This window comes from Podarcis melisellensis (assembly GCF_964234715.1).
Source record: "Podarcis melisellensis genome assembly, chromosome: 1".
Taxonomy (NCBI): Eukaryota; Metazoa; Chordata; class Lepidosauria; order Squamata; family Lacertidae; genus Podarcis; species Podarcis melisellensis.
This window is the reverse complement of record NC_138528.1, coordinates 7434986-7460966: the sequence shown is the minus strand read 5'-3', so window position 1 is coordinate 7460966 and position 25981 is coordinate 7434986. Positions and strand designations below refer to the sequence as shown.

Below are 25981 nucleotides of genomic sequence, written 5' to 3'. Positions count from 1 at the left end.
TCAAGTAACATCATTTAAGCAGTCCGTCAAGATTTAAATATGTGCATTTGAGGAACTCAAAACAACAGCATTCTGGGAAAATATTTACAAGAAGCACCTTGTTTCGTGTAAGTAGCGAGAGGAGCGCATACACGCTCGGCACGTCTGCATGAGACCGTCGTTTTGGCATATTAGCACACGTCCGGGAAGGAGGGAAGCAGCACCAGAAACCAGGGTGGGTAAAGTTTCTGCATAGAGAAAGGCTTTGCTCATTTTTCTGCTCTAGCAGGCTTGCAAATAGCCACTTGCCCGGTCGCCTAGGGCGAGTCACCATCACCATCAGGCGACCAAGCAAGAAAGCTTTTGTAAAGTGGAAGAGAGCTTGCGGGAGAGTAAATGTTTTGTGAGCTAGGCACCTGCCCTCTTTGCAAAGCTGTTATTTACTTTGTTTATTATATCTGTTTGCTGCCCTTCATCTGAAGGTCTCAGGGCAGTCTGTCTCAGGAAGGGCCTTGAGATGTACCGGAAGGGGCAGCACTATAACAAGGCTGATTGCCATAGCCCATGTTCCATGTTATGTTAAATGCATAATTTGCCATGGCCATTCTTATTGTTATTACTATTATTTAAATAAACAGCTCCTGCAGGGGAGGTACTAATCAGGATCAGGACCACAATGAAAAGATTAAAAACAAAACAAAAAACCTTTTCCCCCAGCGCCATGATCCCACTCAAATTAACTCTCTGAACCCCCCCTTTTTTCCCATGCCAAACAATAGCTTCTTAGAGGGAGTGGGAAGGGGAATTTTCAGCAACGCAGAAGAAGAGGGTTAACTGCTCGTCTCTCTGTCCATCACAGTCCCAATCCTGATCTCCCCTGTCCCAATGGCTGGCTATTTAGCGTTAAAAATAATAATAATCACACAGCACCACGCTTTGCATTTCACAGGATATATTGCTTGCTCCCTCGGTATCTCAATAAAAAGCTACTAACTTCTCTTCAATGTTTTTCAAAGACTGGAGAGGCAGCCTTGGAAGCTTGAAGCACCTACCTGCAAGCGGATTTGGCAAGCAGCATTCTGGTTTGGTGTTCCGGGCAGGCAACAGGCATGCAAGCCCACAAGAACATCTACTGGCCCCGGCTTAGCATTTCAAAAAGAAGCCAAGAGGAGCTGCTCTCGCTTGCAAGTAGTTCTGGGCTGCTCTTAGCGCAAGTGGTCAACCTTTGAGCGTAAGATGACCAAGGAGAGGTCAGCTTGACTGTTGGGCACGTGGTCACAGGGGGGAGAGTCTACTGCAAGCCTCATGGGGCGCCAGCTTTCCCACTTGGCTTGCAAAACCCTGCTGCCCAGGACCCTCGTGAGACAAAGGGGCTGCTCAAGTATTCTTGTCCTTGTAGGGTATGCTCTTTGCCTGCCAGAAACACCGGTGTGCACAGGTTTTAATACTGCCGAAACATATTGAATTTGCATCCTTCTCATTTGCTCCACGTTGCGCTTGCGTTGTTGTCTCTGTAGGCATCTGTTTGTTCTTGGGAGCAGTTTTGGCTGGCAGGCGGCATGTATACACAAACAACAACGTAACACAACATGGCTGCCTCTCTGGAGGGTGGCGGGCTGAGCGCTTTGCTGCTCTCGGCAAAGGGTCCTGCGCCTTCCGGCAGTGAAGCCATGAGGTGACCGGATGAATTCTCTGCTGGGGCGCCTCGCCTCTTGCAAGGGAAGCCCTCCTCCCCCCCCCCCCGAAAAGTGCATTTTCTCTTGAAGCTGGCTTGTGTTGCTTCTGTGCCCTGAATAAGTGTGCCCAAGACACATCGAAAACTCCCAAATGCAGACATTACACCACTCCTCCCCTATCTGGTGACCTCCATATGTTTTGGACTACAACTCCCATGAGCCTTGACCACTGCAGTCCCTATGCTCCCCGACCTCTGCAATTCCCATGATTCCCAACCACTGCAGTTTCCCCTGAACCCCGACCTCTGCAACTCCCGTGACCTCCAAACTGCAGCAATATAAAACTGCTAGCACATTTGCAAAGCTAAGCAGGGTCCAGTATGGTTTGAAATTGGATGGGGGACCACATGCTGAGATTTCTGCATTGCAGTGGAGTTGGACTTGATGACCCTCAGGGGTCCCTTCCAACTCCACAAATGTCAAAGACATTTGGAGGTCACCAACTTCGGGAAGGCTGCCTTAACACACACACTCTTCCCCAGTAGGCATGTCAGTCACCACTGCCGCCATCTTCAAATACTAGTTATGCGTTTCAGACAGTAGTCATCAGTTTGAGAGAGCCGGACCGAAAGCGGAGGATCTTCTTCTTGAGGTTGTGTGAGGCTTTAATCTTGACGAAGGCTTTGGCTGCGTTTTCATGGAGCTCGGAAGCGGCGGCGACCGCCTGGATGGGGAGCGTCTGCACAAACTGGGACCAGATGAGCCCCCCGCTCTCATCCGAGTCGCTGGTCGTTGTGCTCTCGCCCACAAACTCCACCTCGCTCAGGCTGGACTCGCTGTCCCCAAAGCAGTTCGTGGTGTAGTTGCTCCTCTCGTCCTCGCTGGTGTCCACCACCGTCGAGTGGAAGAGCGACTCGCACTCCGCCGAATACTCCGAGTCGCTCGCGACGTAGGCGTAGGGGCTGGCGTACGGGTGGGGAGCCTGAGGGTAGGCCCCAAGGCCTTCCCTCCGGTTCCTCCTCGCCCTCCTCAGGGCTTCTTCATAGGAGACCTCGGCCGACAGCTTCCAGCGGCGATAGTCGGCCCTCTTGTGCTTCGGTTTCGCCACCACCGGCTCCCGGCTGTGGGGCCTAACCGCTGACTTGAGGACGCCGGGAGGCCGACTCAGGAGGGCGGCCTCCGGCAACAAGTGGCCACTTTTCTTCCCCCTCGCGGCGGCCTTCTTCGGCTTCTTATTTGTATCCAGGTCGTCGGGGAAACGGCACTTCTTGCCGGAGGGTTTGGCCTTCTCCCTGCCGGCCTGCGGCCCGTTTTCCAGCACGGTGACGAGGTGGGATCTGTGCTTCACCAAGGAGCTTTTGAGTATCCTGACACTCCGGCTGCCCTTGTGAAGCCTGACCGTCTGCGGCTGAGCCGGGATGTATTTGGCGTTCACCAGCAGGCCTTCCTCCAGGCCCTGAGAGGACGACCCGTCGCTCTTGAAATCCAGCGGAGGCCTGGTTTCCTGTGGCGGCAAAACACTGTGGACCGCTTGCGCCCCGCTGCTTTTGAACAGGATTTTCCTGGGCAGCTGGAGGGTTTTGCTTTCCTTCGGGGGCGTTGTGTGTTGGGGAGGACTCTCCGCAAAAATCTGACCACTTTCCTTGGGGACGTCGCCCTTGCTTGCGACCGGACACCGTGGCGGCTCTGGCGGTTTGACGTTCCTCGCCGCCTGCTGGCTTTGAAGTTCGTGGTTAGCATTTGGCGGGAAGACCATGGGCGCAGGAACCTTTTTGCTCTCCAGATGCTCAGTTTCTCTCGAATGCTGCTTCAGAGGGGAGAAGGCGCTGCTGTCGAGCGGTGTGCTGGCTCTGCTGGAATGGGGGAAGACCTGGTTTGGGTTCTTGAGAGCAGCGGCCGAACTGCCGCTTGCAACCCCAGGCGCTTGCCGGACGCACAGGCTCCCGTGCCTCAAAATCCCTTTGGCGGGGTCTGCATTCAGATTCGTCCTCAGTTTGTTAGTCCGCACCAAAGGGGTCTTTTTTTGCACAAGGCTCAAGATGTAACCATCTATTTTCTTGCTGGCTGGGGGACAGGACTCGGGAGGAGAGCTATGCGGGAGGCAGGAGGCGCCCGCTTTCGCAGAGTCGTGTTCGGGTCCCACGCAAAGGTCCGCAACGTTGTGCTCTGCCTCTTCCCTTGGGGGGTTGTCTGTCACCGGCAAAAGGAACATGGGGCTCTGCACCGCGACGGCGTGTAAAGGGCTGGGGTAGCGGTAAACATCGTTCCCGTTTTTCGACACCAGGTCACACTGGTATTTTGGATGCACGTCTGAAACCACTTCAAGGGAATTAGAGTGCGGTGTGGACAACACTCGGCAGGCCATCCCCACGGACGGGTCTTCATGCTGGTTCCCTTTGTTATATTCCAGCCAGCCGATGAGATCTGAAAGGAAGAAATGGGGGGAAGTGAGGAAATACTCCACCGTCAAAGGAAACAACAATATCAGTGGATGGTAAATAGGCTGAGAAATTTTAACCTTCCAAAAACCAAAGTTCGAAATCCATATCCAGAAATGCTCAAGGACACAGTTTCCTGTAGAATTCAGATTTCCCATAATGCTACAGAAACATGGATTTCTCCCGCAAAACAACAACCACCTTAACAAATACTAGATTTTAAATATTGCTCTTCTGGTCATGGCAGGGCTTCTCTGTCTGCAATTTCTTTAAATGTTTCTGGAGATAGGAATGTTCCCAACAAAACTCAAACCTTAAAAGATGGAAACTGAGACAACTTTCAGAAAGGTTTCGCTTCATCCTTTCACTTTGAACAACAAGAGATCCTTGGCCTCAGCCCAGTACACCTGAAGGAGCGTCTCCACCCCCATCGTTCAGCTCGGACACTGAGGTCCAGATCCAAAGGCCTTCTGGCAGTTCCCTCACTGCGAGAGGCCAAGTTACAGGGAACCAGGCAGAGGGCCTTCTTGGTAGTGGCACCTGCCCTGTGGAACGCCCTCCCACCAGATGTCAAAGAGAACAACAACTACTAGACTTTTAGAAGACATCTGAAGGCAGCCCTGTCTAGGGAAGTTTTAAATGTTTGGTGTTTTATTCGTTCCGGAGGTCCGTTCTTAACCTGAAACCGTTCTTAACCTGAGGTACCACTTTAGCTAATGGGGCCTCCCGCTGCACTGTTTCTCTTCTCATCCTGAGGTAAAGTTCTTAACCCGAGGTACTACTTCCAGGTTAGCGGAGCCTGTAACCCGAAGTGTTTGCAACCCGAGGTGTTTGTAACCCAAGGTACCACTGTATTCTGTTGGGAGCCGCCCAGAGTGGCTGGGGAGGCCTAGCCAGATGGGCGGGCTATAAATTATTATTATTATTATTATTATTATTATTATTATTATTATTATTAAGCACACCTGTATAGCTCTTATTTGGAGAAACAAGTCTTCTGTATCAGTAGGCTTGATCCCCAAAGTCCAGGTGTGACCCTGGTTGACCCAACAGCCCCCATGGATGGAACCAAACGTTGTGTCCCACAAGCAACCTCCAGTCCCACATGGCTCACTTCCTGCATTCACTTAAAGAATGAAGAGGTGAATGGGGAAAGGTTCACGGGGCTCAAGCCGTCCCCGAAGCCACTCCAGGGAATCCCCACCTCCTTTCCCATACCTGCAGACATGGGCCGTCCATCAGAGCCACTCAGGGATGTGTCCAAAGGGCTGCAGAAGCAGCTGCTGGAGTGGCAGCTGGACAAACACTCGCTGAAAACAGAGTTGGAAGAGTTGGAGAGTGATCCTGAGGCCCCGTCGCTCAGCTCGTAGAAGCCTGTTTTTTTAAAAAAAAAAAACGGGGAAAAACCCATTAATCACGTGACACCTAGTCGATAGAAAAAGCCAAGGCTGGAAAGTAAACACATAATACGTGTTACATAATACACCTTACAGCCATGTGAATGAATGAATGGATCTTTATTTGCGTCAGCCATAGCGATAAAACAACAATACGATATACAAAGAATAGAAATAAAAAGTCAATTATATAAAATACATTTTAAGGTTTTGAATCAATAGTCAAAGAGTGTGTCTTATTCTGATTGCCCCAGCTAAAAACCTTGCAACCTTTGCTGTCGCCTGCTCATCTTGAGCTGCCAAGAGAAAGGACACTGCGGCAGTGGTTGGGCAACCCGGAACAGACAATAAAAGAGGGGTGATAATCTCATCCCTCAAGTCTTTATAAAGAGTGCAAGCCAGAAGGGTGTGCGCCACTGATTCAGTACTGCCATCTCCACAGGGACATAAGCATTTCTCATGTGGAGTTACAGCCATGTGTTCTTCAAAGGATGCTTGATTCCTCCTGCCCCTCTGCTTTTCTCTCCCAGTTCCAGACTCTAGGTTCCCCCCCCCCATAAAGTTTCTGAGCATCCTGATACCTCCTCTTTTGATTCTCAGTAAGGTGGGATGCGGGTGGCGCTGTGGTCTAAACCACTGAGCCTAGGGCTTGCCGATGAGAAGGTCAGCAGTTTGAATCCCCGCAACGGGGTGAGCTCCCATTGCTCGGTCCCTGCTCCTGCCAACCTAGCAGTTTGAAAGCACGTCAAAGTGCAAGTAGATAAATAGGTACTACTCTGGCTGGAAGGTAAACGGCATTTCAGTGCGCTGCTCTGGTTTGCCAGAAGTGGCTTTGTCATGCTGGCCACATGACCCAGAAGCTGTGCGCCGGCTCCCTCGGCCAATAAAGCAAGATGAGCGCCACAACCCCAGAGTCGGTCACGACTGGACCTAATGGTCAGGGGTCCCTTTACCTTTACATTAAGGCTGCTTTGGGTATGCAGACTTCACAACTGAAGCCAGAGTTTGCTATTTGTTTCTGGAAGTGAGAATATACCACTGTACTTCAGCTTGGCAGCTGCAGCTATAAACTAAGGCTGAAATGAACACTGGCAAATATTTGAAACGGGCCAAAAATTTGCCGCATTTCCTCACAATGCAATGCTTTGAGAAGCCGTGCCCACTTTATGTCTCCTTCACAGTGTTGCTATCAGCGGCCTTCTCTGCACAAAGCCCTCGGCATGCACAGGTGGAAAAGGAATCAACGCTTAATGTGTAGCACGATTCAGCTTTGGAACTCCCTGCCTATTGAAATCAGACAGCTGCTTTCACTGTTCTCTTTTTGGTGTCTGCTTAAAACATTTTTTGCTGGAACTAGTCTATCAAGACCTGCAGGCGCTGACATGTCTGCATCTTTTTGGCTGTTGATTTCAATCATGTGTAAATGTTTTCACTCATCTGGTTTTATTGATATTCTTGATATTTCTTGCAAACTGCTTAGATGCTTCCCTACAATCAAGCTGACTATGAATTTTGTTAAATAAAACAATCATAATCATGACTACTAATAATAACATTCGAGAGCTGCAAAATCTACCGTTGGTATTTAACTCCCATTAAATTAGCACAAATGCATAAAACTGTGTCAAATGTATATAGGAAATGTAAGGAAAAAGAAGGCACCTTTTATCATATGTGGTGGACATGTAAGGTAGTAAAAGAATTTTGGGAAATGATTTATAATGAGTTGAAAAAAATATTTTAAATAACTTTTTCCAGAAAGAAAAACAACCCAAAGCTTTTCTTTTAGGAATCCTAGCTGCCGAAATCCAAAGGGAGCAGAAAAAATACTATTTATGTTTGCGACCCCAGCTGCGCAGATGTTATTGGCCCAGAGATGGAAAGAAGATACAAGTCCCTACCAGAGGAGAATGGCAGATTAAATTGACGGATTATGCCAATTGGCAAAAATGACCAGAAGAATCAGAACAGTGAGCTTGGGTAGCTCAGTTGGTTAAAGAGCGGTGCTGATAACGCCAAGATTGCAGGTTCGATTCTCCATATGGGACAGCTGCATATTCCTGCATTGCAGGGGGTTAGACTAGATGATCCTTAGGGTCCCGTTCAACTCTGCAATTCTCTGATTCCCATAAGAAGAACCTTGCTGGGAAACATGCAAGCAAGACCTGACCACGAGAACACTCTCCTCTCCTGTGTTTCCAGAAACAATTCTTTCAATAATAGCCCTGGTTCATTCCTACCTGAGCTGGGGCGGCTGTCCGTCTCGAGCTGCTCGTCGGCCGTTTTCTCAACATCCAGCCTCAGGTCGCTAATCTGCTTGTCCAGTTCTTGCAACTGGTTTAACAAACCCGCGTCCCTCCGTCGCAGGCAATTCTAAAAAGCAACGAAAAGACAAAGAGACTCCTGAGCAATGATAGGAGAGGAAGAGAAAAATGAGCTGAAATAGCAGAGATCCACAAACTTTGCTTCAGGGACCCAAGTGTCAGGCTTTGGGGAACCGGGTTCTTCCCCCGTAGCAGTAAACAAAAGATCAACCGAAAGGAACTTCTTAACCAGTTAGAATCTTTAATAATCACAGTGTGAGAACAAAGAACATGTCTCCTAGAAATGGCGGTGCTCCCAATTAAGGTTCACACCCCCTCCATCCCTATTAATCTACGTCACTCCTACGCCTTGTAATCTGAGCTTGTACCCTCTGTGCTTTCTGTTCTGACACTTTCCGAGCTCTCCCCGTGTCCTTGGAGAAGGGAGTTGGATGCTGTCCAGAGATTGTGAATCTTTTAACTCTCTCTCTTCCAGTGTTTCTTCTGCTAGCTGTTCCCCATCCGGTATTTCCCAGCTTCTGCCTTCTGAATTATGCCCCTCTGCAAACCACTGTTCCAAATCTGTGCTGTCCTCCTGTTCCTGGGAAGATTTAGGCCTGGTCTCCTCAATCCTTTCCTTCTGCACTCATCACACACCTGGGATTTATTTGTTTACAGGTGCGGTGTGGCCATTGTTCAAGGCCTGTGGTACAGTCCTACCCACGATGCTGCCCTCTAAAATCCTGCACGCCTTACTGACCAGGAAGGGGAGTGTTTCCTCTTCCTCCCACCCATGTCGTCGTATCCCATCCAATGCCATTTTTAAAAGAAACACCTTCTTTCCCCCTTGATCCTGGTAGCTTTATTATAATTATTATTATGTTAAAGAATGTTATAACCCCACCTGTCAAAAGTGGCCCCAGTGGAGGATGTGCCAGTTTTGGACCCAGTCAAACCCAGTTTCCTAACTGGATTCTCGTTGTACTCCCCCACCCCCGCCCCCAGGCACGTCAACAGAATCGGAGCCCTGTGTGTGTGATCCAATACAGTCTTCAGGAAAGTAAAGGACCCAGGGTCTGAACATGTCAGGCTACGAATGTGCTTTATAATGCAGGCTACCCTCAGTTACACAAATGCATTACTTTCTCAAAATAACAACAGAGCTTAAGCAAATTTGCAAAGGTGTTCTTGATGCAAACTGCTATAAAGAATATATTTAGAATACGATCATTAACCTCCGGGTCAGAGCAATCAGTTTTCCTGCTGAATCTCATAATTATATCTCTCCATCATCTTGCCTGTCTACATTGCTTTGTACGCATCATTGTTTCGCTGCATTTCCTCTGAAGAAAAAAAAATGTTACAGGGAACGGTGGAAAATTCATTAACTTATCAGGTCTGATCTGATGACAAAAAAATGTCAACGCCTTTGCTTGCGGGATGTTGTCATTCAGGTTCCACACAACGAAAATCAGCTAGCAGTCTCAGGCCAATTCTATGACACTGTGAATATATCCAGCGTGTGGCTTAGTGGTTAGAGTGTTGAACTAGGACCTAGGAGGCCGCGGGTTCGAATCCCCACTCAGTCACATGAAGCTCACTGGACAACACTGGGCCAGTTACTATCTCTCAGCCTAACCTAATAATTTAATAATAATAAGTTTATTATTTATATCCCACCCATCTGGCTGGCTTCCAACACAACTAAACATCAAATATTAAAAGCTCTCTGATACAGGGTTGTTTTCAGATGTCTTCTAAAAGGTGTGTAGCTCTTTATTTCCTTGACATCTGATGGGAGGGCATACCACAGGGCAGGTGCCACTACCGAGAAGGCCCTCTGCCTGGTTCCCTGTAACCTCACTTCTTACAGTGAGGGAACCACCAGAAAGCCCTCAGCACTGGATCTCAGTGTCCGGGCTGAACGATGGAGGTGGAGATGCTCCTTCAGGTATACAGGGCCGAGGCCATTTAGGGCTTTAAAGGTTAGCACCAACACTTTGAATTGTGCTCGGAAACGTACTGGGAGCCAGTGAAGATCCCTAGCACTGGTGTTATATGGTCGCAGCGGCTGTTCCCAGTCACCAGCCTAGCCGCTGCATTCTGGATTACGACTTTTTCATTCCTGAAATTCATTCTGATTGTACAAATAAAATATCAGACAGAATTCTGAAGGCTATGTTGTTAGTGTGTGAAAACAGGTAAGGTCAAAGGATCCCCAGGTATGCACCTCCAGATGCTGCAGAAACATAGCTGTCAACTTTTCCCTTTTTCTAAGGGAAATTCCCTTATTCCGAATAGGATTCCTCGCAAGAAATGGGAAAAGTTGACAGCTATGTAGAAATCAGGTGCCATCATGGCGTCTTCACTTGGTAGCAAGTGGCCGATAGTCAAGTGCAAAATGCACACAGCAGCTGGTGAATTTCGAAGAATGATGTACGACACAAGATTATTATCCCTCCCTCTGTTTCTGATCTTCAGGCTGTGCATGCTGTTGCATTTGTGTCCAAAACGCACACCCCATGCTCAAGAAGGGGGCATCTGCATGCTTGGAAGAACCCCAAAGGTTTCTAGAAGATAGAAAATCATCTTAAGAAAATTATTGCTGCCTGGCTGTTTGGGGACAGAGATGGAACAAGTGCGGGAGGAGGGAAAATGCAACGGGTGGAATCCTGAACAGCAGCATTCCATGCTGCAATATTTGGTTGCAGCTGCTATTTATATTATGCCAAATGATGCTTTCTAGTGTCAAATTCACAAAAGAACTAAATTAAGACTGAAAGGGAACTTCGCGATACAAAGCATCTTGCAAAACGAAGACCTGAATATATTAGATTTCCCAGACTTGAGTTTCTTTTGTAGGCTATTGGCAGGGCAGGTCTATCGCCTCTCTAATGATGCCAGAATTTCCTTTCTAGTAGTGCCAATGTCCACTCCAACAGGCACAAGACCAGGATTACGTGACGGGCAGAGAACTTTGGCAAATCCCACACAGCATCGCTGACGCTTCGTCTAACTGGGACTAGGAAGGCGACCAAACTCTTGCTTACTCAAGTAGCGCAAGTCCCAAGATTTGGTGCTTTCTCTGGGACTCCCCAGCTAATAGGATTACATGGTCATGTTCTCAAATCCGATCATGGTGGCCCTTTCTAAGTAAACAGACAACTGCCTGGGAATCTGAGGAACTGAGGCAGACAGTGGGGACTAGAGATGAAGTTCTAGGCCGAACAGACCAAATAAAAGCTGACGAAACGCTGGGTCCAGATAGCCTCTACTCAGAGATTCCTCAAAGAACTCAAATGTGAAATGACTGCTCTTCTAACAAAATATGCAACTTGTCCCTCAGATCAGCCTCCACACCTGAGGACTGGAAAGTAGCCAATGTAACACTATTTTTTTTTTAAGGGATCCAGAGGGAAACGGCAGGCTTGCTAGCTTAACGTCCATCCTGGGAAAACTGATGGGATGGGGAGTATTGGCAAAGATAAAAAAGCCAAGCATATGGAAGAACAAGCCTTGCTGAAGCAGAGCCAGCATGGCTTCTGCAAGGAGACGTCCTGTCTCACAAACCTATTAAGAGTTCATTGAGAGTGTCAACAACCAAGTGTGTGCCTGGGGATCACTGGGTCTTGACTGTTTTCACACACTAATACCCCTTCCTGTAGAATTCTATCAGTTATATTTTATCTGCACACTCAGAAGGAATTTGAGGAACCAAAATTGTGGTGGTGTTTTTTGGTGCAGCCTGAGCAAAAGCAATGAACAATGTCATACAGTGGTACCTCGGGTTACATACGCTTCAGGTCACAGACTCCGCTAACCCAGAAATAGTGCTTCAGGTTAAGAACTTTGTTTCAGGATAAGAACAGAAATCGCGCTCTGGCGGCGCGGCGGAAGCAGGAGGCCCCATTAGCTAAAGTGGTGCTTCAGGTTAAGAACAGTTTCAGGTTAAGAACAGACCTCCAGAACAAATTAAGTACTTAACCTGAGGTACCACTGTAGTTATTTTCTGTAGCTTGTCTTCACTTACCCCACCCCGCTGCCCTGCTCACAGTCGTGAAGAATATTCTTATGTTATGAATGCTTTAAGTTATCATCAAAGCTCTTAACCTAGCTCAGGGTTGTCATCTGAACTAGCTAGATGTTTAACTGATAATCAATCACAGCCAGTCCAGCATTTCAAAAATAAGACTTTAGAGCCGTCTTGTCCAAAACTGGCAACTAGACACCCCATTTTGGTGACTGTAACCTTGGTTTAACGAGCCATTTGGCGCCTAGCTTGTATACCCGAGTTTCTAACACTGGCTCATCATGTGCTAGTCCTGGCCTTCAACAGAAACTACTGGAGAGAAAAAGCTTGAGGCTGTCAAGTATAGTGTGGTTAAAAGTGTCAGACAACTACAGTGGTACCTCAGGTTACATACGCTTCAAGTTACAGACTCCGCTAACCCAGAAATAGTGCTTCAGGTTAAGAACTTTGCTTCAGGATGAGAACAGAAATCATGCTCCGGCGGCGCGGCAGCAGCAGCAGGAGGCCCCATTAGCTGAAGTGGTGCTTCAGGTTGAGAACAGTTTCAGTTTAAGTACGGACCTCCAGAACGAATTAAGTACTTAACCCGAGGTACCACTGTATCTGACTTTGAGAAGACATCTGAAGGCAACCCTGTTTAGGGAAGTTTTTAATGTTTGATGTTTTATCGTGTTTTCAACATTCTGTTGGGAGCTGCCCAGAGTGGCTGGGGAAACCCAGCCAGATGTGCGGGGTAAAAATTATTATTATTATTATTATTATTATTATTATTATTATTATTATTATTCTAAGACCTGGGTGACCGTGAGCCTGCCACACCCTCTCAACCTAAAGCACCTCACAGGGTTGTTGTGAGAATAAAATAGGAAGTATGGGGAACCGAGCGCACCACCCTGAAACTCCTTGGATATAAAGGCAAATAATAAATACATAAAGGCTCACTGGTCATGCTAGCTGGGGCTTGTAAGAGTCCAACAACATCTTGAGAGCCAGGAGTTGAGAGAATGCACCTTGATTCACTACATGACAGAGGGTAGATGATCCTTTGGGGTCCCTTCAAACTCTATGATTCTGTGAGGTGCATTAGCACAAAGCACATCCATGCATTATTCCTCCCTTCCCCTACATGCACACACCACGCCGAGCTGCTGCTCACGAGATTCATTTCCCGTGACTTCCAGATGGCTGGTCCGACTGTGAGCCATCCATCAGGCTCCTATCAATGTGACAGGGCTCTTCAAGAGTCCTCTGGCATCTATCTGCCTGCTGTCATTTACGCAGCACAGTCAACATATGAAGAGCTTTGCAGGATTCCTTAAGCAAAAGACACAGGTCTCTGCCCACAAAGAGCTTACAATGCAACATTTGTCTGAGAAGACTACGGGGGGGGGGGGGATGCCAAAGATTGACGTCCTCTTTGTACAGTTTTCACTGCATGCTGAAGACACGACTCTTTACTCTGGCCTTTTGACAGTTGTTTTGCAGGACACACCTCTTTTGTTCGAAATTCGCCAGGGACATTTTGCTCCTGGCTAGTGGCCACTCGCGACCAAGTGAAGATTCCTGGGTGCCAGGGTGGTGCCTGATGTCTCCACCATCTGGGGATCATTGGATCTGGACTATTTTCACACACTAACACCCAATCCTGTAGAACTCTATCCATTATATTTTATCTGCACAATCGGAATGAATGTCAGGAACCAAAATGCCTTTTTTTTCTGTGCAGGAACAGTGAACAATGTTCTAGTTAATTGCTGTTGCTTGTCTTCACTCCCCCACTCCACTGCCCTGCTCCCAGTTGTGAAGAATATTCTTACGCTATGAATGGTCCATGTCAACATTAAGAAAAAGAGGCAGGAATTGGCCAAATATATTTGTGGACTGTCCCTGGGTCAAGTGACTTTCCTTCTTAAAGTTCTCAAAGTTCTCAGCCTAGAGCTCAAGGTTGTAGTCTGAACTAGCCAGATGTCTAACCGAGAATCAAACACAGCCATTCCGTCATTTGAAAAATAAGACTTTAAAGGTGTCTTGCCCCCAAATGGCAAGTAGAAATTCCATTTTAGCGACTGTAACCTTGATTTAAGCACCCATTTGGCACCTAGCATATATACAGTGGTACCTCGGGTTAAGTACTTAATTCGTTCCGGTGGTTCTTAACCTGAAACTGTTCTTAACCTGAAGCACCACTTTAGCTAATGGGGCCTCCCACTGCTGCCGTGCCGCCTGAATCCGATTTCTGTACTTATCCTGAAGCAAAGTTCTTAACCTGAAGCACTATTTCTGGGTTAACAGAGTGTGTAACCTGAAGCATATGTAACCTGAGGTACCACTGTACTGTATCTGAGTTTCTAACACTGGTTCTGTTCCATTTGTTTTTTTGTAAACAGTCAAACCTTGGTTCCCGAACACCTCTGTTATCGTACGTTTCGGCTCCTGAATGCCGAAAACCCAGAAGTAAATGCTCCGATTTTCAAACGTTTTTCGGAACCCGAATGTCCGATGCAGCTTCCGATTTATGGCACCCTTGAGAGCATCACATTTATTAAGGAGGCTTCCTTGCCACTTCTGGGCATGCAGAAGGGCAGCCCCTTTCTGTGCAAAAAGCAGCTGATTGGAGCAGCCTGGCAGGTAGGGCAAGGAGAAAAAGTAGGAGTGAATCACAGAATCAAAAGATGAAGCTAAACGCCATCAATTGAAGCTGTCTATCTGCTGCCAGGCCAGATTCAAGGTGGGCAAGGCTCAAAGGTGTTTCTTATTTTAAAAGTCCAAGGAGATTCCGACTAAACACCAGGAAAAACTTTGGGACAGTAAGAGCTGTTTGACAGTGGAACAGTATCCCTCGGGCGGTTGTGGACTCTCCTTCCTTGGAGGATTTTAAGCAGAGGTTGGATGGCCATCTGTCACGGATGCTTAACTGAGATTCCCGCATTGCAGGGGGTTGGACTAGATGATCCTTGGAGGCCCTTCCAACTGTACAATTCTACGGTTTTATTAAACAACTTGGGAATGGGCTACTGGAGAGACTGACCTCCTGGTGGCATCAACAGTTTCCACTGTTCACTTTGTGTCCACCAGAAGCAGGGCCTTCTGTGTGGTGGCCCCTTTCATTCATTCATTCATTAACATTAGTAATGAATCAACAATCCACTCATTTAGATGCACACTGAAGACATCTATCTATCTATCATCTACCTACCTACCTACCTACCTACCTACCTATATCTATCTATCTATCTATCTATCTATCTATCTATCTATCTATCTATCTATCTGTCTATCATCTATCTATCATCTATCTATCTATCTATCTATCTATCTATCTATCATCTATCTATCTATCTATCTATCTATCTATCTATCTATCTATCTATATCTATCTATCATCTATCTACCTATCATCTATCTATCTATCTACCTATCATCTATCTATCTACCTATCTATCATCATCATCTATCTATCTATCTATCTATCATCATCTATCTATCTATCTATCTATCATCATCTATCTATCTATCTAAGCATCCATCCAAGCCTTTTCAGAATGAAATTTCAATCCTGTAGTGTTGAATTGATCCTGTAGTATCAAATTGAATATTTTCAAGCATGCGCCTTCACTGTCCTCTTTTTGGCACCTCCTAAAAATATTCCTGTTCAGACAAGCATACCCAGATGCTCGGAAAGTTGAGGCAACTTTATTCTGTTTCAGTATTCTATATTTTGTATGTTTTAAATTATGGTTGTGAGTCCACACACCCCTTGATTTTTTTAACTTTAATATATATATTAAAATAAATGGAAAGAGGCTGAGTGAGGCCAGGCCCTCATTTCTCAACCTCCCTCCCTCCAAAGTCTATACTGACTGGGGCTCCAACAATGCAAGGTTCTGCACTTGGGCAGAAAGAACCAGATTCAAAAAATTTTGCTGCTGCATCACACTGTTGGCTCATGTTCAGCTTGTGGTCCACCAAGACCCCTAGACCCTTTTCACACACACTGTTGTAAGCCCGGCAGCTTCCAAAGAGGATCAGACCAACTGATGCAGGATACGGCTGTCAATGGCTACCAGTTACAAGGGGGATTTTGTGCCAACACTGGAGGAAAAGGTATTCTTCTGAATGCCAGCTGCTTGAATGTGCAGTTGGGCCGAAGGACAGTTGTGCTCAGGTACTGCTTATGGGTAGTTAAAGCTATGGCTTTCCCAGTAGTGATGTATGGAAGTAAGAGCCGGACCATAAAGAAGGCTGATGGCCAAAGAATTGATGCTTTTGAATTATGGTGCTGGAGGAGACTCTTGAGAGTCCCATGGACTGCAAAAAGATCAAACCTCTCCATTCTTAAGGAAATCAGCCCTGAGTGCTCACTGGAAGGACAGATCCTGAAGCTGAGGCTCCAATACTTTGGCCACCTCATGAGAAGAGAAGACTCCCTAGAAAAGACCCTGATGTTGGGAAAGATGGAGGGCACAAGGAGAAGGGGACGACAGAGGATGAGATGGTTGGACAGTTTTCTCGAAGCTATGAACATGAGTTTGACCAAACTGCAGGAGGCAGTGGAAGACAGGAGTGCCTGGCGTGCTCTGGTCCAGGGGGGTCACGAAGAGTCGGACACGACTAAACGACTAAACAACAACAATTGCTTATGGACTTCCCTTAAGCATCAGGTTTACCATCATGAAAATCAGGTTCTTCTGATGTCCTCCCCCAGTTCCATCTGCCTTTGAAGGACAGCATACAGAACCTGTATTCTATTGCTTGCCCATAGCTCTGATTCCTGCCGGTTCCTTCGAGGAATAGCGGGCATCAAAAATTGCATTGCAACACAGAGGAAGCTGGCTTGGGATTCTGGAGGGACAGAAGCGTGGTTGCTTTCAGCCTGGCATCTAGCAAGGAGGTCAATGGCAAGCACAGAGATCTCCTAGGGTGGCCTTCAAAAATACGCACCCTTGGACAGCGAGGCCCTGACCCGCACCACGCAGGCTGGAGGAGACTCTGGTGCTGATGTGCCCGCGCAGAACATCTGGACCCATGGAGCAAGATTATTGCTAGTGCAAAACCTGCCTGCATTCTTAAGAGCCTGGCTAAATGATCCAGCATTCTGTTCTTTCAGTGGTCAATCGGATGCTCGAGTTGGAAGCCTGGACGTTGGAGCTGAGCACAGCAGCCCTCTCCTGTCCTGTGGTTTCCATAACACTATCTGCAACATACCGTCAACAAGCGCTCCTTTCCCAGGTTACTTGGTTGAAACTATGGGCAAGTCTGTGGTCCGAATTACTGCCCCCCCACCTTGGTTCTCTTTCCTGGCTGAACTATCCAACAGCAGTGGTTGCAATGACAGCTGTTAAAAACGCCCATGAGCTTTCTGCATTCCTTCATTGCCCAATTCCCAGCTCACACCTGTAAAACAGGTGTTCTACACACACCTGTACCTTGTTGCTCTTATGGTAATAAAGCCCTGGGCACAATGTTTGAAACTAGCAGGGCACCAGGCGCATTTGGCACCTAAAAATTCTCCATTTGTGAGCACCTCCAAAAGTCAGGGCGCCATTTTTTGCACTTGGCTGACACTCAAGGATTACTGAAATGTATGTGCTTTGAAGCCTCAAGGTACAGTGGTACAGAGCTGCTGGAACATGCGCAGTCCAACTCCTGTGAGGGAAGCGAAAGCTGTCCCTTTGGCTGGGACTGAAAACCTCGCACAGGCCTTGTGGAACGGAATGAGCATTGCGGCATTCAGGTTCTAGATCCTGAAAGAGCTGTTGTATATACTTAAAGAGTTTGAAGGATGGGGAATCTTTCATACTACTTCTACTGTCGGTGCAATAGTGACCTGGCAAGTGGGGGAAGGGGACACCAAGGCTGATAAAATGAGGAGTAGAAGCTATTTGAACTGACCATTCTGCTTCCTGGCTGCAGGCTTCTTGTTTGTTCTAGCAAGTGACCGCTACTTGTGGGTCCTTCACCGTCACCCATCACCCAGCCCCTTTTCGGTCCAGTATACCTGAAGGAGCGTCTCCACCCCCATCATTCTGCCCAGACACTGAGGTCCAATGTCGAAGGCCTTCTGGCGGTTCCCTCACTGCGAGAAGCCAAGTTACAGGGAACCAGGCAGAGGGCCTTCTCGGTAGTGGCACCCGCCCTGTGGAACGCCCTCCCAACAGATATCAAAGAGAAGAACAAAAGACATCTGAAGGCAGCCCTCTTTAGGGAAGCTTTCAATGTTTAATAGACTACTGTATTTTAATACTATGTTGGAAGCTGCCCAGAGTGGCTGGAGAAATAATAATACATTATTATTATTATTATTATTATTATTATTATTATTATTATTATTATTATTATTATTTCATGACCCTCTGTAATGTTCCACTCCAATGCTCCTTGCACTCTTGCATGCGCAACACACTGCCTTTTAATATCATGTTCAAAATCAAACATACCAATTGAGCACATTGTTGGGCCATAAGCAACATTTCCATCTATTTTTACTGAGAGGGGGGTGATTCTTGGCTTCACTGCCTTTGACTGCAGAAGCTGAGCTGCTTTCGTCCCCGCCCCCAAGCCCCGGCGCACAGACCTCGCCTTCCTTGGCAGAGAAAGTCGTGGCACAGAAGACATGAACAGCCTCGCTTAACAAGCTGCCAAGGGCAAGAGACTCGAGTCTGACAATCCTTTCTTTTTTTCATTGTGGCAAAAGTAACAGCTCCCCTGAAACTTCCCTTGCACAAACCTCCGCTGGAACGGAGCACACAGAAAGGCCTTGGGTGCCAGCAGTCGCAAGCCAGCTGGAACCTCTTGCCTTGCAAGCTGCGCACGGGAAAGGAAGGGAAACCCTCCTTCGCTGCAGTGGGCAAAGATCCCTTTGCTCCTGCACCATCCCCACTGGAATGCAGCAGCAGGATCCAGTCTAGGGGAGCACCAGCCAATTCCCATGACTTTGCTGCCAGTGTATTTCTTAGCGGCGCTGCAGAAGGTGTTCCGCTGGCTTTGCAGAGTGGAAAGCATGCAAGAGCAACGCCGTTCCTACTCGTTTCAGTGAGGCTTGTGCAGGAGAATTTCCCTGGCACCCATTGTTCTCTCCCAGGACAGGCAGGGCTGTAAGCTCAGAGGCAGAGTGCCCGCCTTGCACGCAGAAAAGTCCCAGGTTCAATCCCCGGCCTCTCCACGAACACCCTTCATCTGAAACCCTGGAGAGCTGCTGCCAGCCAGTGCAAGCTGTACTGAGCTACATGGGCCAATGGTCTGCCTCAGTTTAAGGCAAGCTTCCTTTCAGCCATGCTTAATCCAGGTACCTCGAACCGTGTTCTTGGACGCCTAAGAGTTGACTACAGAAATAGACTACAGGGATCAGGTGATGCTCTAATCATTTCGCCCAGTTCTTCCCAATTCCCCTTTTACGATTCAACAAAAGCAATCTCCGAAAGGCCCCAGCAAGGACAGAAACTCAATAAGATAAATGCCTCCTTCCTGGCCCTCATGTCCGCTCTTGCCAACACGGACACACAGTCCCTTCACAGCATCTGCAGGAGGCAAATTAATTCCTCCTGCAGATCTAATACTGGAGTCCGTGCCCAAGGAATACAGCGAGCTGGCGATAGACTCCTTCGCCAAGTGCCCTCCCCAAATCTCCCACGAAAAGACGAAAGGAAAAAAACACTGAATTTAGGAAGGAAAAAAAGGGAAAGCCATTCCCTAAGGTCACTTTCAGTGCAGTGCGGTGGCAAACACACCCACCCACAGCTCCCTCCCCTCCACCTCATTTGGAAGCTGCAGTAATTAATCACTACATACTAGCAGCTATGGCTGCTATTGTTAGATAGACCCCAAAGAGGATGAGCAAAGGGGAGTCCAGAGAACAGGAGCAGGAGGCTGGCTGTCCTGCCTAGGATACAGCAGATTAAAAAAAAAATTATTATTATTCTGATTTCTGCACTAGGATACTACCCGGAGATTGCCTCAGAAAGAACCATTCGATTCTTTGAGACAGACTGGTGTCTATTCTGCATCCTGCAGCTCTGGTTTTTTGGAGCACTGGGAGACGCCAAATCACAGAGTGCCCCTGCGTCTCCCACAAACTCATACAAGAAAGGGGGTGTCCCCACATTTTGTGAGTGCCCAGATCCACTCTCTGCTCCCTCATTTGGAGCGGAGCCTCAAATCCCCTGCAATGGGGCTGCCTGCCACTGACTTCTAACCGACTGAGACAGACAGCTCGGTTTTATTCTGCATGCACACTCGATCTCACACACACTCCCACCAATGAGTTGGCGCTTGCCCTTGCTTTCCTATTTCCCCCCCCCCCACCCATCTACAGTCACCCCATAAGCTTTTGGGGGGTGGTCACTTCTGTATGGAAGTGACCGGTCATTCCGCTCCCAATGGAGCAGCTCTAAAAAAAATACAGTATCTCCAAGTGTATTTCCAGCAGGGAAGCTGTCTCAGGCGCCCAAGGCAAACCTCTTTTTATCCCCTGCAAACCGCCTCTCTCTGAAGCGCTCCTGATCTGCAACCCAACGAATCCGGCGCTCAGGACTCTTAATAAAGAGCAGCCGGTACCCGACGGAAGGCTCAGACAAGGGGGGTCTCCCAAAGGAGACGAAAACAGACACCCGATTGCCAACTCCCCCGTGCGCCCCGATGGAGACGAGGAGCTTTCTGCACGCGCTTAGAAGTCCCCTCGCCGCGCGCCCCGTGCGCTGCAAAGAGGTGCGGGGGCTGGAGGACGGCTGTGCGCGCACCTACTCCTTCCGCCGCAAGGGGGGTCTCCGCGACCCTCCGCCCCACCCGCCAGGCTGCGCTGCGCCTCCGCCGCGCCCCCGCCGCGCTGCGCCCCTGGGCTCACCAGCTGCCTCCGCAGGAGCAGGATGTTCTCCTCCAGGAACTTCTCCTCCAGGCTGCGCGGGGCGGCGGCGACCCCCGGCGCGGCTGCCTCTCCCGCCGCCGTCTCTCCGGAGCCGCTCCCCCCCAGCAGCCGCTTGACGCGCAGTTCGTGGCGCTGGCGCAGCAACTCCAGCTCGGCCAGCCCGGCCAGGGTGGCCTCCAGGCGCTCGCGGGTGCGCAGCCGCTCCGCCTCGCTCGCCTCGCTCTTGGCGCCGTCGCGCGGCCACCGGGCCTCGGGCTCCCGCCCCGACGACGCCGGGGGGCCCTGCAGCTGCCCGGGCTCCGCGATCGCCTGCTTCATCCCCGAGCCGGCACTCCCCTCGATCAGAGCATGGAGATCCGGGCGCGAAAGATGCGCTCCGCAGACCCCCGAGGCGCTCAGCGCGCGGAGCCCCGCGGCACCGGGATCTGGCAGCCCCCCGGCAAGCGCATCCCGGCCCCACCGCCGCCTCTCCCCGCAGCGCCCGGGCTGCCTCCTTCCTCTGCGGCGTCTCGGCTCGCTCTCCTCCCAAGCCCCCTTTTCCCTTCCCGGCTCCTCCCCTCGCCCTCTCCCGGCTGCTCGGGCGCTGCGCCTCCCCGTCTCCCTCCTTCTCTCCCTCCCACCCTCCGATTCTCCCGCCCCCCCGGCGGCGGCGGCGAAGGAAGCCCCCCTGGAGGTCACGCGCGCCAAGCGGCCGCGGCCCAGAGCCAGCCGGCCAGACGCCGCCGCGGTGAGGGACGCGCGGACGGAGTGGCGCGGAAAGAGAGTCTGCAGAGCAGCTTGGACCTCGGTTAGAATCATGGAATCGCAAAGTTGCAAGGAAGGGACCTCGAGGGTCATCTAGTCCGACCCGCTGCGAGGCAGGGAATCTCTTGCCCAGTGTAGGACTCGAACCCACGACCTTGAAATGGAGATTCTCTTGCTGCACCAACTTCTTCTCTCACTTGCCCATGTGAGCCTCTCTGTAAACCCTAGGCCACAATTAGTTGACATGCCATGTCAAGGAAACATATATAATATGACATCATATACCATATACCATATAGTAGAATTGGAAGTGGGAATCTTTCGCCAGCAATCTTTCCCTGCCCAAGCGTGGCAGCGCTCAAGTCTTTATAGCATCATGAGACTCCTAATCTCAGGGTTGTGGGTTTGAATCCCACATCGGGCAAAAGATTCCCACTTCACAGTGGGCTGGACTAGATGATCGAACCCCCTGCAATAGGGCGGTATATAAATTCAATAAATAATAATCATCCTCATGGTCCCTTCCAACTCCATGATTCTGTGAAATCAAGGCACTGCAAGGGGGAACGCTGGAAGCCAAATTACAATAACGGAGGTTCCCACTAAATATTTGGAAAACCTTTTTGACAGTAAGAGGAGTTCGACAGCAGAATAGACTTGGAAGGTGGTGGCCCCTCCTGCAGTGGAGGATTTTAAACAGAAGTTGGTGGGTGCATGGATTTGGCAGACCATCGATTCATCTACCTCAAACAAACCATTGTATGCAATCCTTCCTCAGCTTCTGGTCCACGATTCCTCTGAGGCTGTCTACAAATTGCTTATCATCTGGTCACAAGCATTTAAAATAGATCCATTGTTTGGATCAGGCCAATAGTCCATTTGTTCCAGCATCCTTGTCTCACAGTGGCCAGATAGATGCTTGTGCGACCTACAGGGATACGGGTGGCGCTGTGGTCTAAACCACTGAGCCTCTTGGGCTTGCCAATCAGCTCCTGCCAACCACATGCCAGTGCGTGCGTTCTGGTTTCCATCACGGTGCCCTGTTGCCGCCTTTGACTGGACTTAACCGTCCGGGGGTCCTCTACCTTTTTACCTTTTATACTCTCAGCCCACCTGCAATTCCCAGAGCCATCCTGCTTTCGAGAACCCCTCCCCACAAACTGAATTTCAAAAATCAAAATCTGAAAATGTCCAGAATCCAAAAGAGCTCACATTCTGCCAATATTGATAGGAATAAACATAATAAGAAGCTGTCTTGAATTTATCTGTTTGGTTTGGAACACAAAAAAACTTTAATGAAAAGAAGAAGAGGAGGAGGAGGAGGAGTTTGGATTTGATAGAAGAAGAAGAGTTTGGATTTGATAGAAGAAGAAGAGTTTGGATTTGATAGAAGAAGAAGAGTTTGGATTTGATAGAAGAAGAAGAGTTTGGATTTGATATCCCGCTTTATCACTCCCCTAAGGAGTCTCAAAGCGGCTAACAATCTCCTTTTCCCTTCTTCCCCCACAACAAACACTCTGTGAGGTGAGTGGGGCTGAGAGACTTCAGAGAAGTGTGACTGGCCCAAGGTCACCCAGCAGCTGCATGTGGAGGAGCGGGGAAGCGAACCCAGTTCACCAGATTACTAGTCCATCGCTCTTAACCACTACACCATTTTTTTTAAAAAAAAATAATTAAAAGAAGCTGTCCTTTTGAAATTGTTTATTACATTTGTATACCACCCTTCATCCATAGATCTTAGGGCGTTTCATAACATAAAAATGCATAATAAAAACACAAAACACATAATAAAAACAAGAAAAAAAAACATGACAATAACCCCCAAAAAACCACACATTTAAAAGGGGTATAATATGTTAATCAGCCAAATTATTCAGTTCATATAGCTGGTTTATGTCAATCAGCTAATTTATCAGTTCTACCATCCAATATAGGGACGCAGGTGGCGCTGTGGGTTAAAGCCTCAGTGCCTAGGACTTGCCGATCGAAAGGTCGGCAGTTCGAATCCCTGCGGCGGGGTGCGCTCCCGCTGCTCGGTCCCAGCGCCTGCCAACCTAGCAGTTTGAAAGCACCTCCAGGTGCAAGTGGATAAATAGGGACCGCTTACCAGCGGGAAGGTAAACGGCGTTTCCGTGTGCGGCTCTGGCTCGCCAGAGCAGCGATGTCACGCTGGCCACGTGACCCGGAAGTGTCTCCGGACAGCGCTGGCCCCTGGCCTCTTAAGTGAGATGGGCGCACAACCCCAGAGTCTGTCAAGACTGGCCCGCACGGGCAGGGGTACCTTTACCTTTACCTTTTTACCATCCAATATGAATGAACCCTGGGCTCCCAGACCAGGGTTCGAATCCCCACTCTGCCATGAAACTCGCTGGGTGACCTTGGGGCTAGTCACTGCTTCTCAGCCTAACCTACCTCACAGGACTGTTGTGGGTATTAAATGAAGCGGGGAGTACCATATACTTGAACCTTGAGCTCCTGGCAGGAGTATAGGGAAAAAGGTGGGATATAAATGCAGAAAATAATGAATGAATGAGTCACAGTCTACTGACTCCAGTTGTGATATTGCCGCGTCCTCCGTTTCCTGCAATTCCCCCCCCCCCCGAGAAACGCACCTAATGGGCTGACACTTCAAAAAGATAACTCATGAGCACATGGAATGTTCATAAACATTCCCTTGCGCCTCACCTGCGCAGCCAATGGCTGGGAACGTCTGGTTTCAAGAAAGTGCAGCCAAAAGTTTCAAAAAGTGCTGTCCGTGTTTATTTCGTGGCCCTGCTTTTTCTCTCTTCAATTTTTATCTGGTTTGGGGAGTCAATTACCCAAATCATTTGCGTCCTTTGCTTTAATGTGATCCCCATCCGTATTCCTGTATCCAGAGGAAAGTTCCTAGCAGACTATTATTATCTCAAATCCGGCTTTGACTTTGCTAATAGGTATATAGGTTAATAGGTTGGTTTTTTAATAATGGATTTGCCCTTTAGTTACTGTTCTCAAGTTACTGTTCTTTGGTGTCTGTTTTAAACCCGCAGTGCTTTTTTAAAGGATGGGTTCAGATTGCCTAAAATGTGTGTTGCCACCCCCACCCCCGCTTGCAATCCTTTCTAGTAATGCGAACCATCTTTCCTGTTAGCCCAGCTGTGCAGAGACAGGGAGCTTGCAGGGGAAAGGAATTTCAAGAGCAGAGAACTCCTCATTTGCCCCACCCCATTCCTTTCTGATGGTCAGCATTTTATGGATGATTCTGCATAATCACCAGCTCCAAGACGCTCTTTAAATCTGCATAACAGATGAGTTTTGTATCCGGATTGCACCTGCCAGGCCCACCCCACCCCCCAAGTTCTGTGCATTCAAGCTCCTGGCACATTGCATCCCATTTGGTAGAAGACAGAAAGGGCAACCAGAGCATTGGAGTGTATGTTGATGGGCTCCTCTGCAAGCAGGACCCTCAATGGCACACAGCTTGCTGGTGGTGCTGTAGTCTAAACCACAGAGCCTCTTGGGCTTGTGGATTGGAAGGTCAGCGGTTTGAATCCCCACGACAGAATGAGCTCCCATTGCTCTGTTCTAGCTCCTGCCAACCTAACAGTTGGAAAGCATGCCAGTGCAAGTGGATAAACAGGTACCACTGTGATAGGAAGGTAAACCGTGTTTCCATGCGCTCTGGTTTCTGTCACGGTTTAGTCATGCCGGCCACATGACCCGGAAAGCTGTCTGTCGACAAACGCCAGCTCCCTCGGCCTGAAAAGCGAGATGAGCGCCGCAACCCCATAGTCGCCTTTTGTGGGAATGTTCAGGGAGGCAGGAGAGGATATATTGTTTATTAATATCCTTCCTAACTTGTGCTAGCAAGTTCTATAACTTAGCAGAGTTTTACATTCCCCTTTCAGACACACAGCAGACAGCTGGTTGTAGACTTGTTTAAGCCTCTCAAAGTTAGATTCCTGGTATGAAATTAAAAGACGCCTGCTTCTTGGGAGAAAAGCAATGACAAACCTAGACAGCATCTTAAAAAGCAGAGACATCACCTTGCTGACAAAGGTCCGTATTGTTAAAACTATGGTTTTCCCAGTAGTGATGTATGGAAGTGAGAGCTGGACCATAAAAAAGGCTGATCGCCGAAGAATTGATGCTTTTGAATTATGGTGCTGGAGGAAACTCTTGAGAGTCCCATGGACTGCAAGAAGATCAAACCTACCCATTCTTAAGGAAAAACAAAAAAAAATCCTTCCAGTAGCACCTTAAAGACCAACTAAGTTTTGACTATGGCAGACCAACACGGCTACCTATCTGTAACTGGAACATTCTTAAGGAAATCGGCCCTGAGTGCTCACTGGAAGGACAGATCATGAAGCTGAGGCTCCAATACTTTGGCCATCTCATGAGAAGAGAAGACTCCCTGGAAAAGACCCTGATGTTGGGAAAGATGGAGGGCACAAGGAGAAGGGGACGACAGAGGACGAGATGGTGGGACAGTGTTCTCAAAGCTACGAACATGAGTCTGACCAAATTGCAGGAGGCAGGGGAAGACAGGAGTGCCTGGCGTGCTCTGGTCCA

General features: G+C 48.6%; 1 protein-coding gene across 1 annotated transcript; it reads right to left on the bottom strand.

Annotated features, from left to right (window-relative positions):
• Nucleotides 1–366: 366 nt before the first annotated feature.
• Nucleotides 367–21198, bottom strand: DACT1 (dishevelled binding antagonist of beta catenin 1). The gene is made up of 4 exons (XM_081910477.1): nt 20663–21198; nt 7731–7863; nt 5312–5467; nt 367–4079 (listed from the first exon to the last, which is right to left on the bottom strand). The coding sequence occupies exons 1-4, from the start codon at nt 20999–21001 to the stop codon at nt 2248–2250; spliced, it is 2460 nt and encodes an 819-aa protein (XP_081766603.1). The 5' UTR covers nt 21002–21198; the 3' UTR covers nt 367–2247.
• Nucleotides 21199–25981: the final 4783 nt, after the last annotated feature.

Bases quoted from the DNA above. Each gene is read 5' to 3' on its own strand.
- DACT1 (XM_081910477.1), bottom strand. From the start codon at position 21,001: ATGAAGCAGGCGATCGCGGAGCCCGGGCAGCTGCAGGGCCCCCCGGCG. The intron at 7,864-20,662 runs GTGAGCCCAGGG...GTTGCTTTTTAG, and splicing joins TGCTCCTGCGGAGGCAGCTG to AATTGCCTGCGACGGAGGGA. The intron at 5,468-7,730 runs GTAGGAATGAAC...TTAAAAAAACAG, and splicing joins GGACAGCCGCCCCAGCTCAG to GCTTCTACGAGCTGAGCGAC.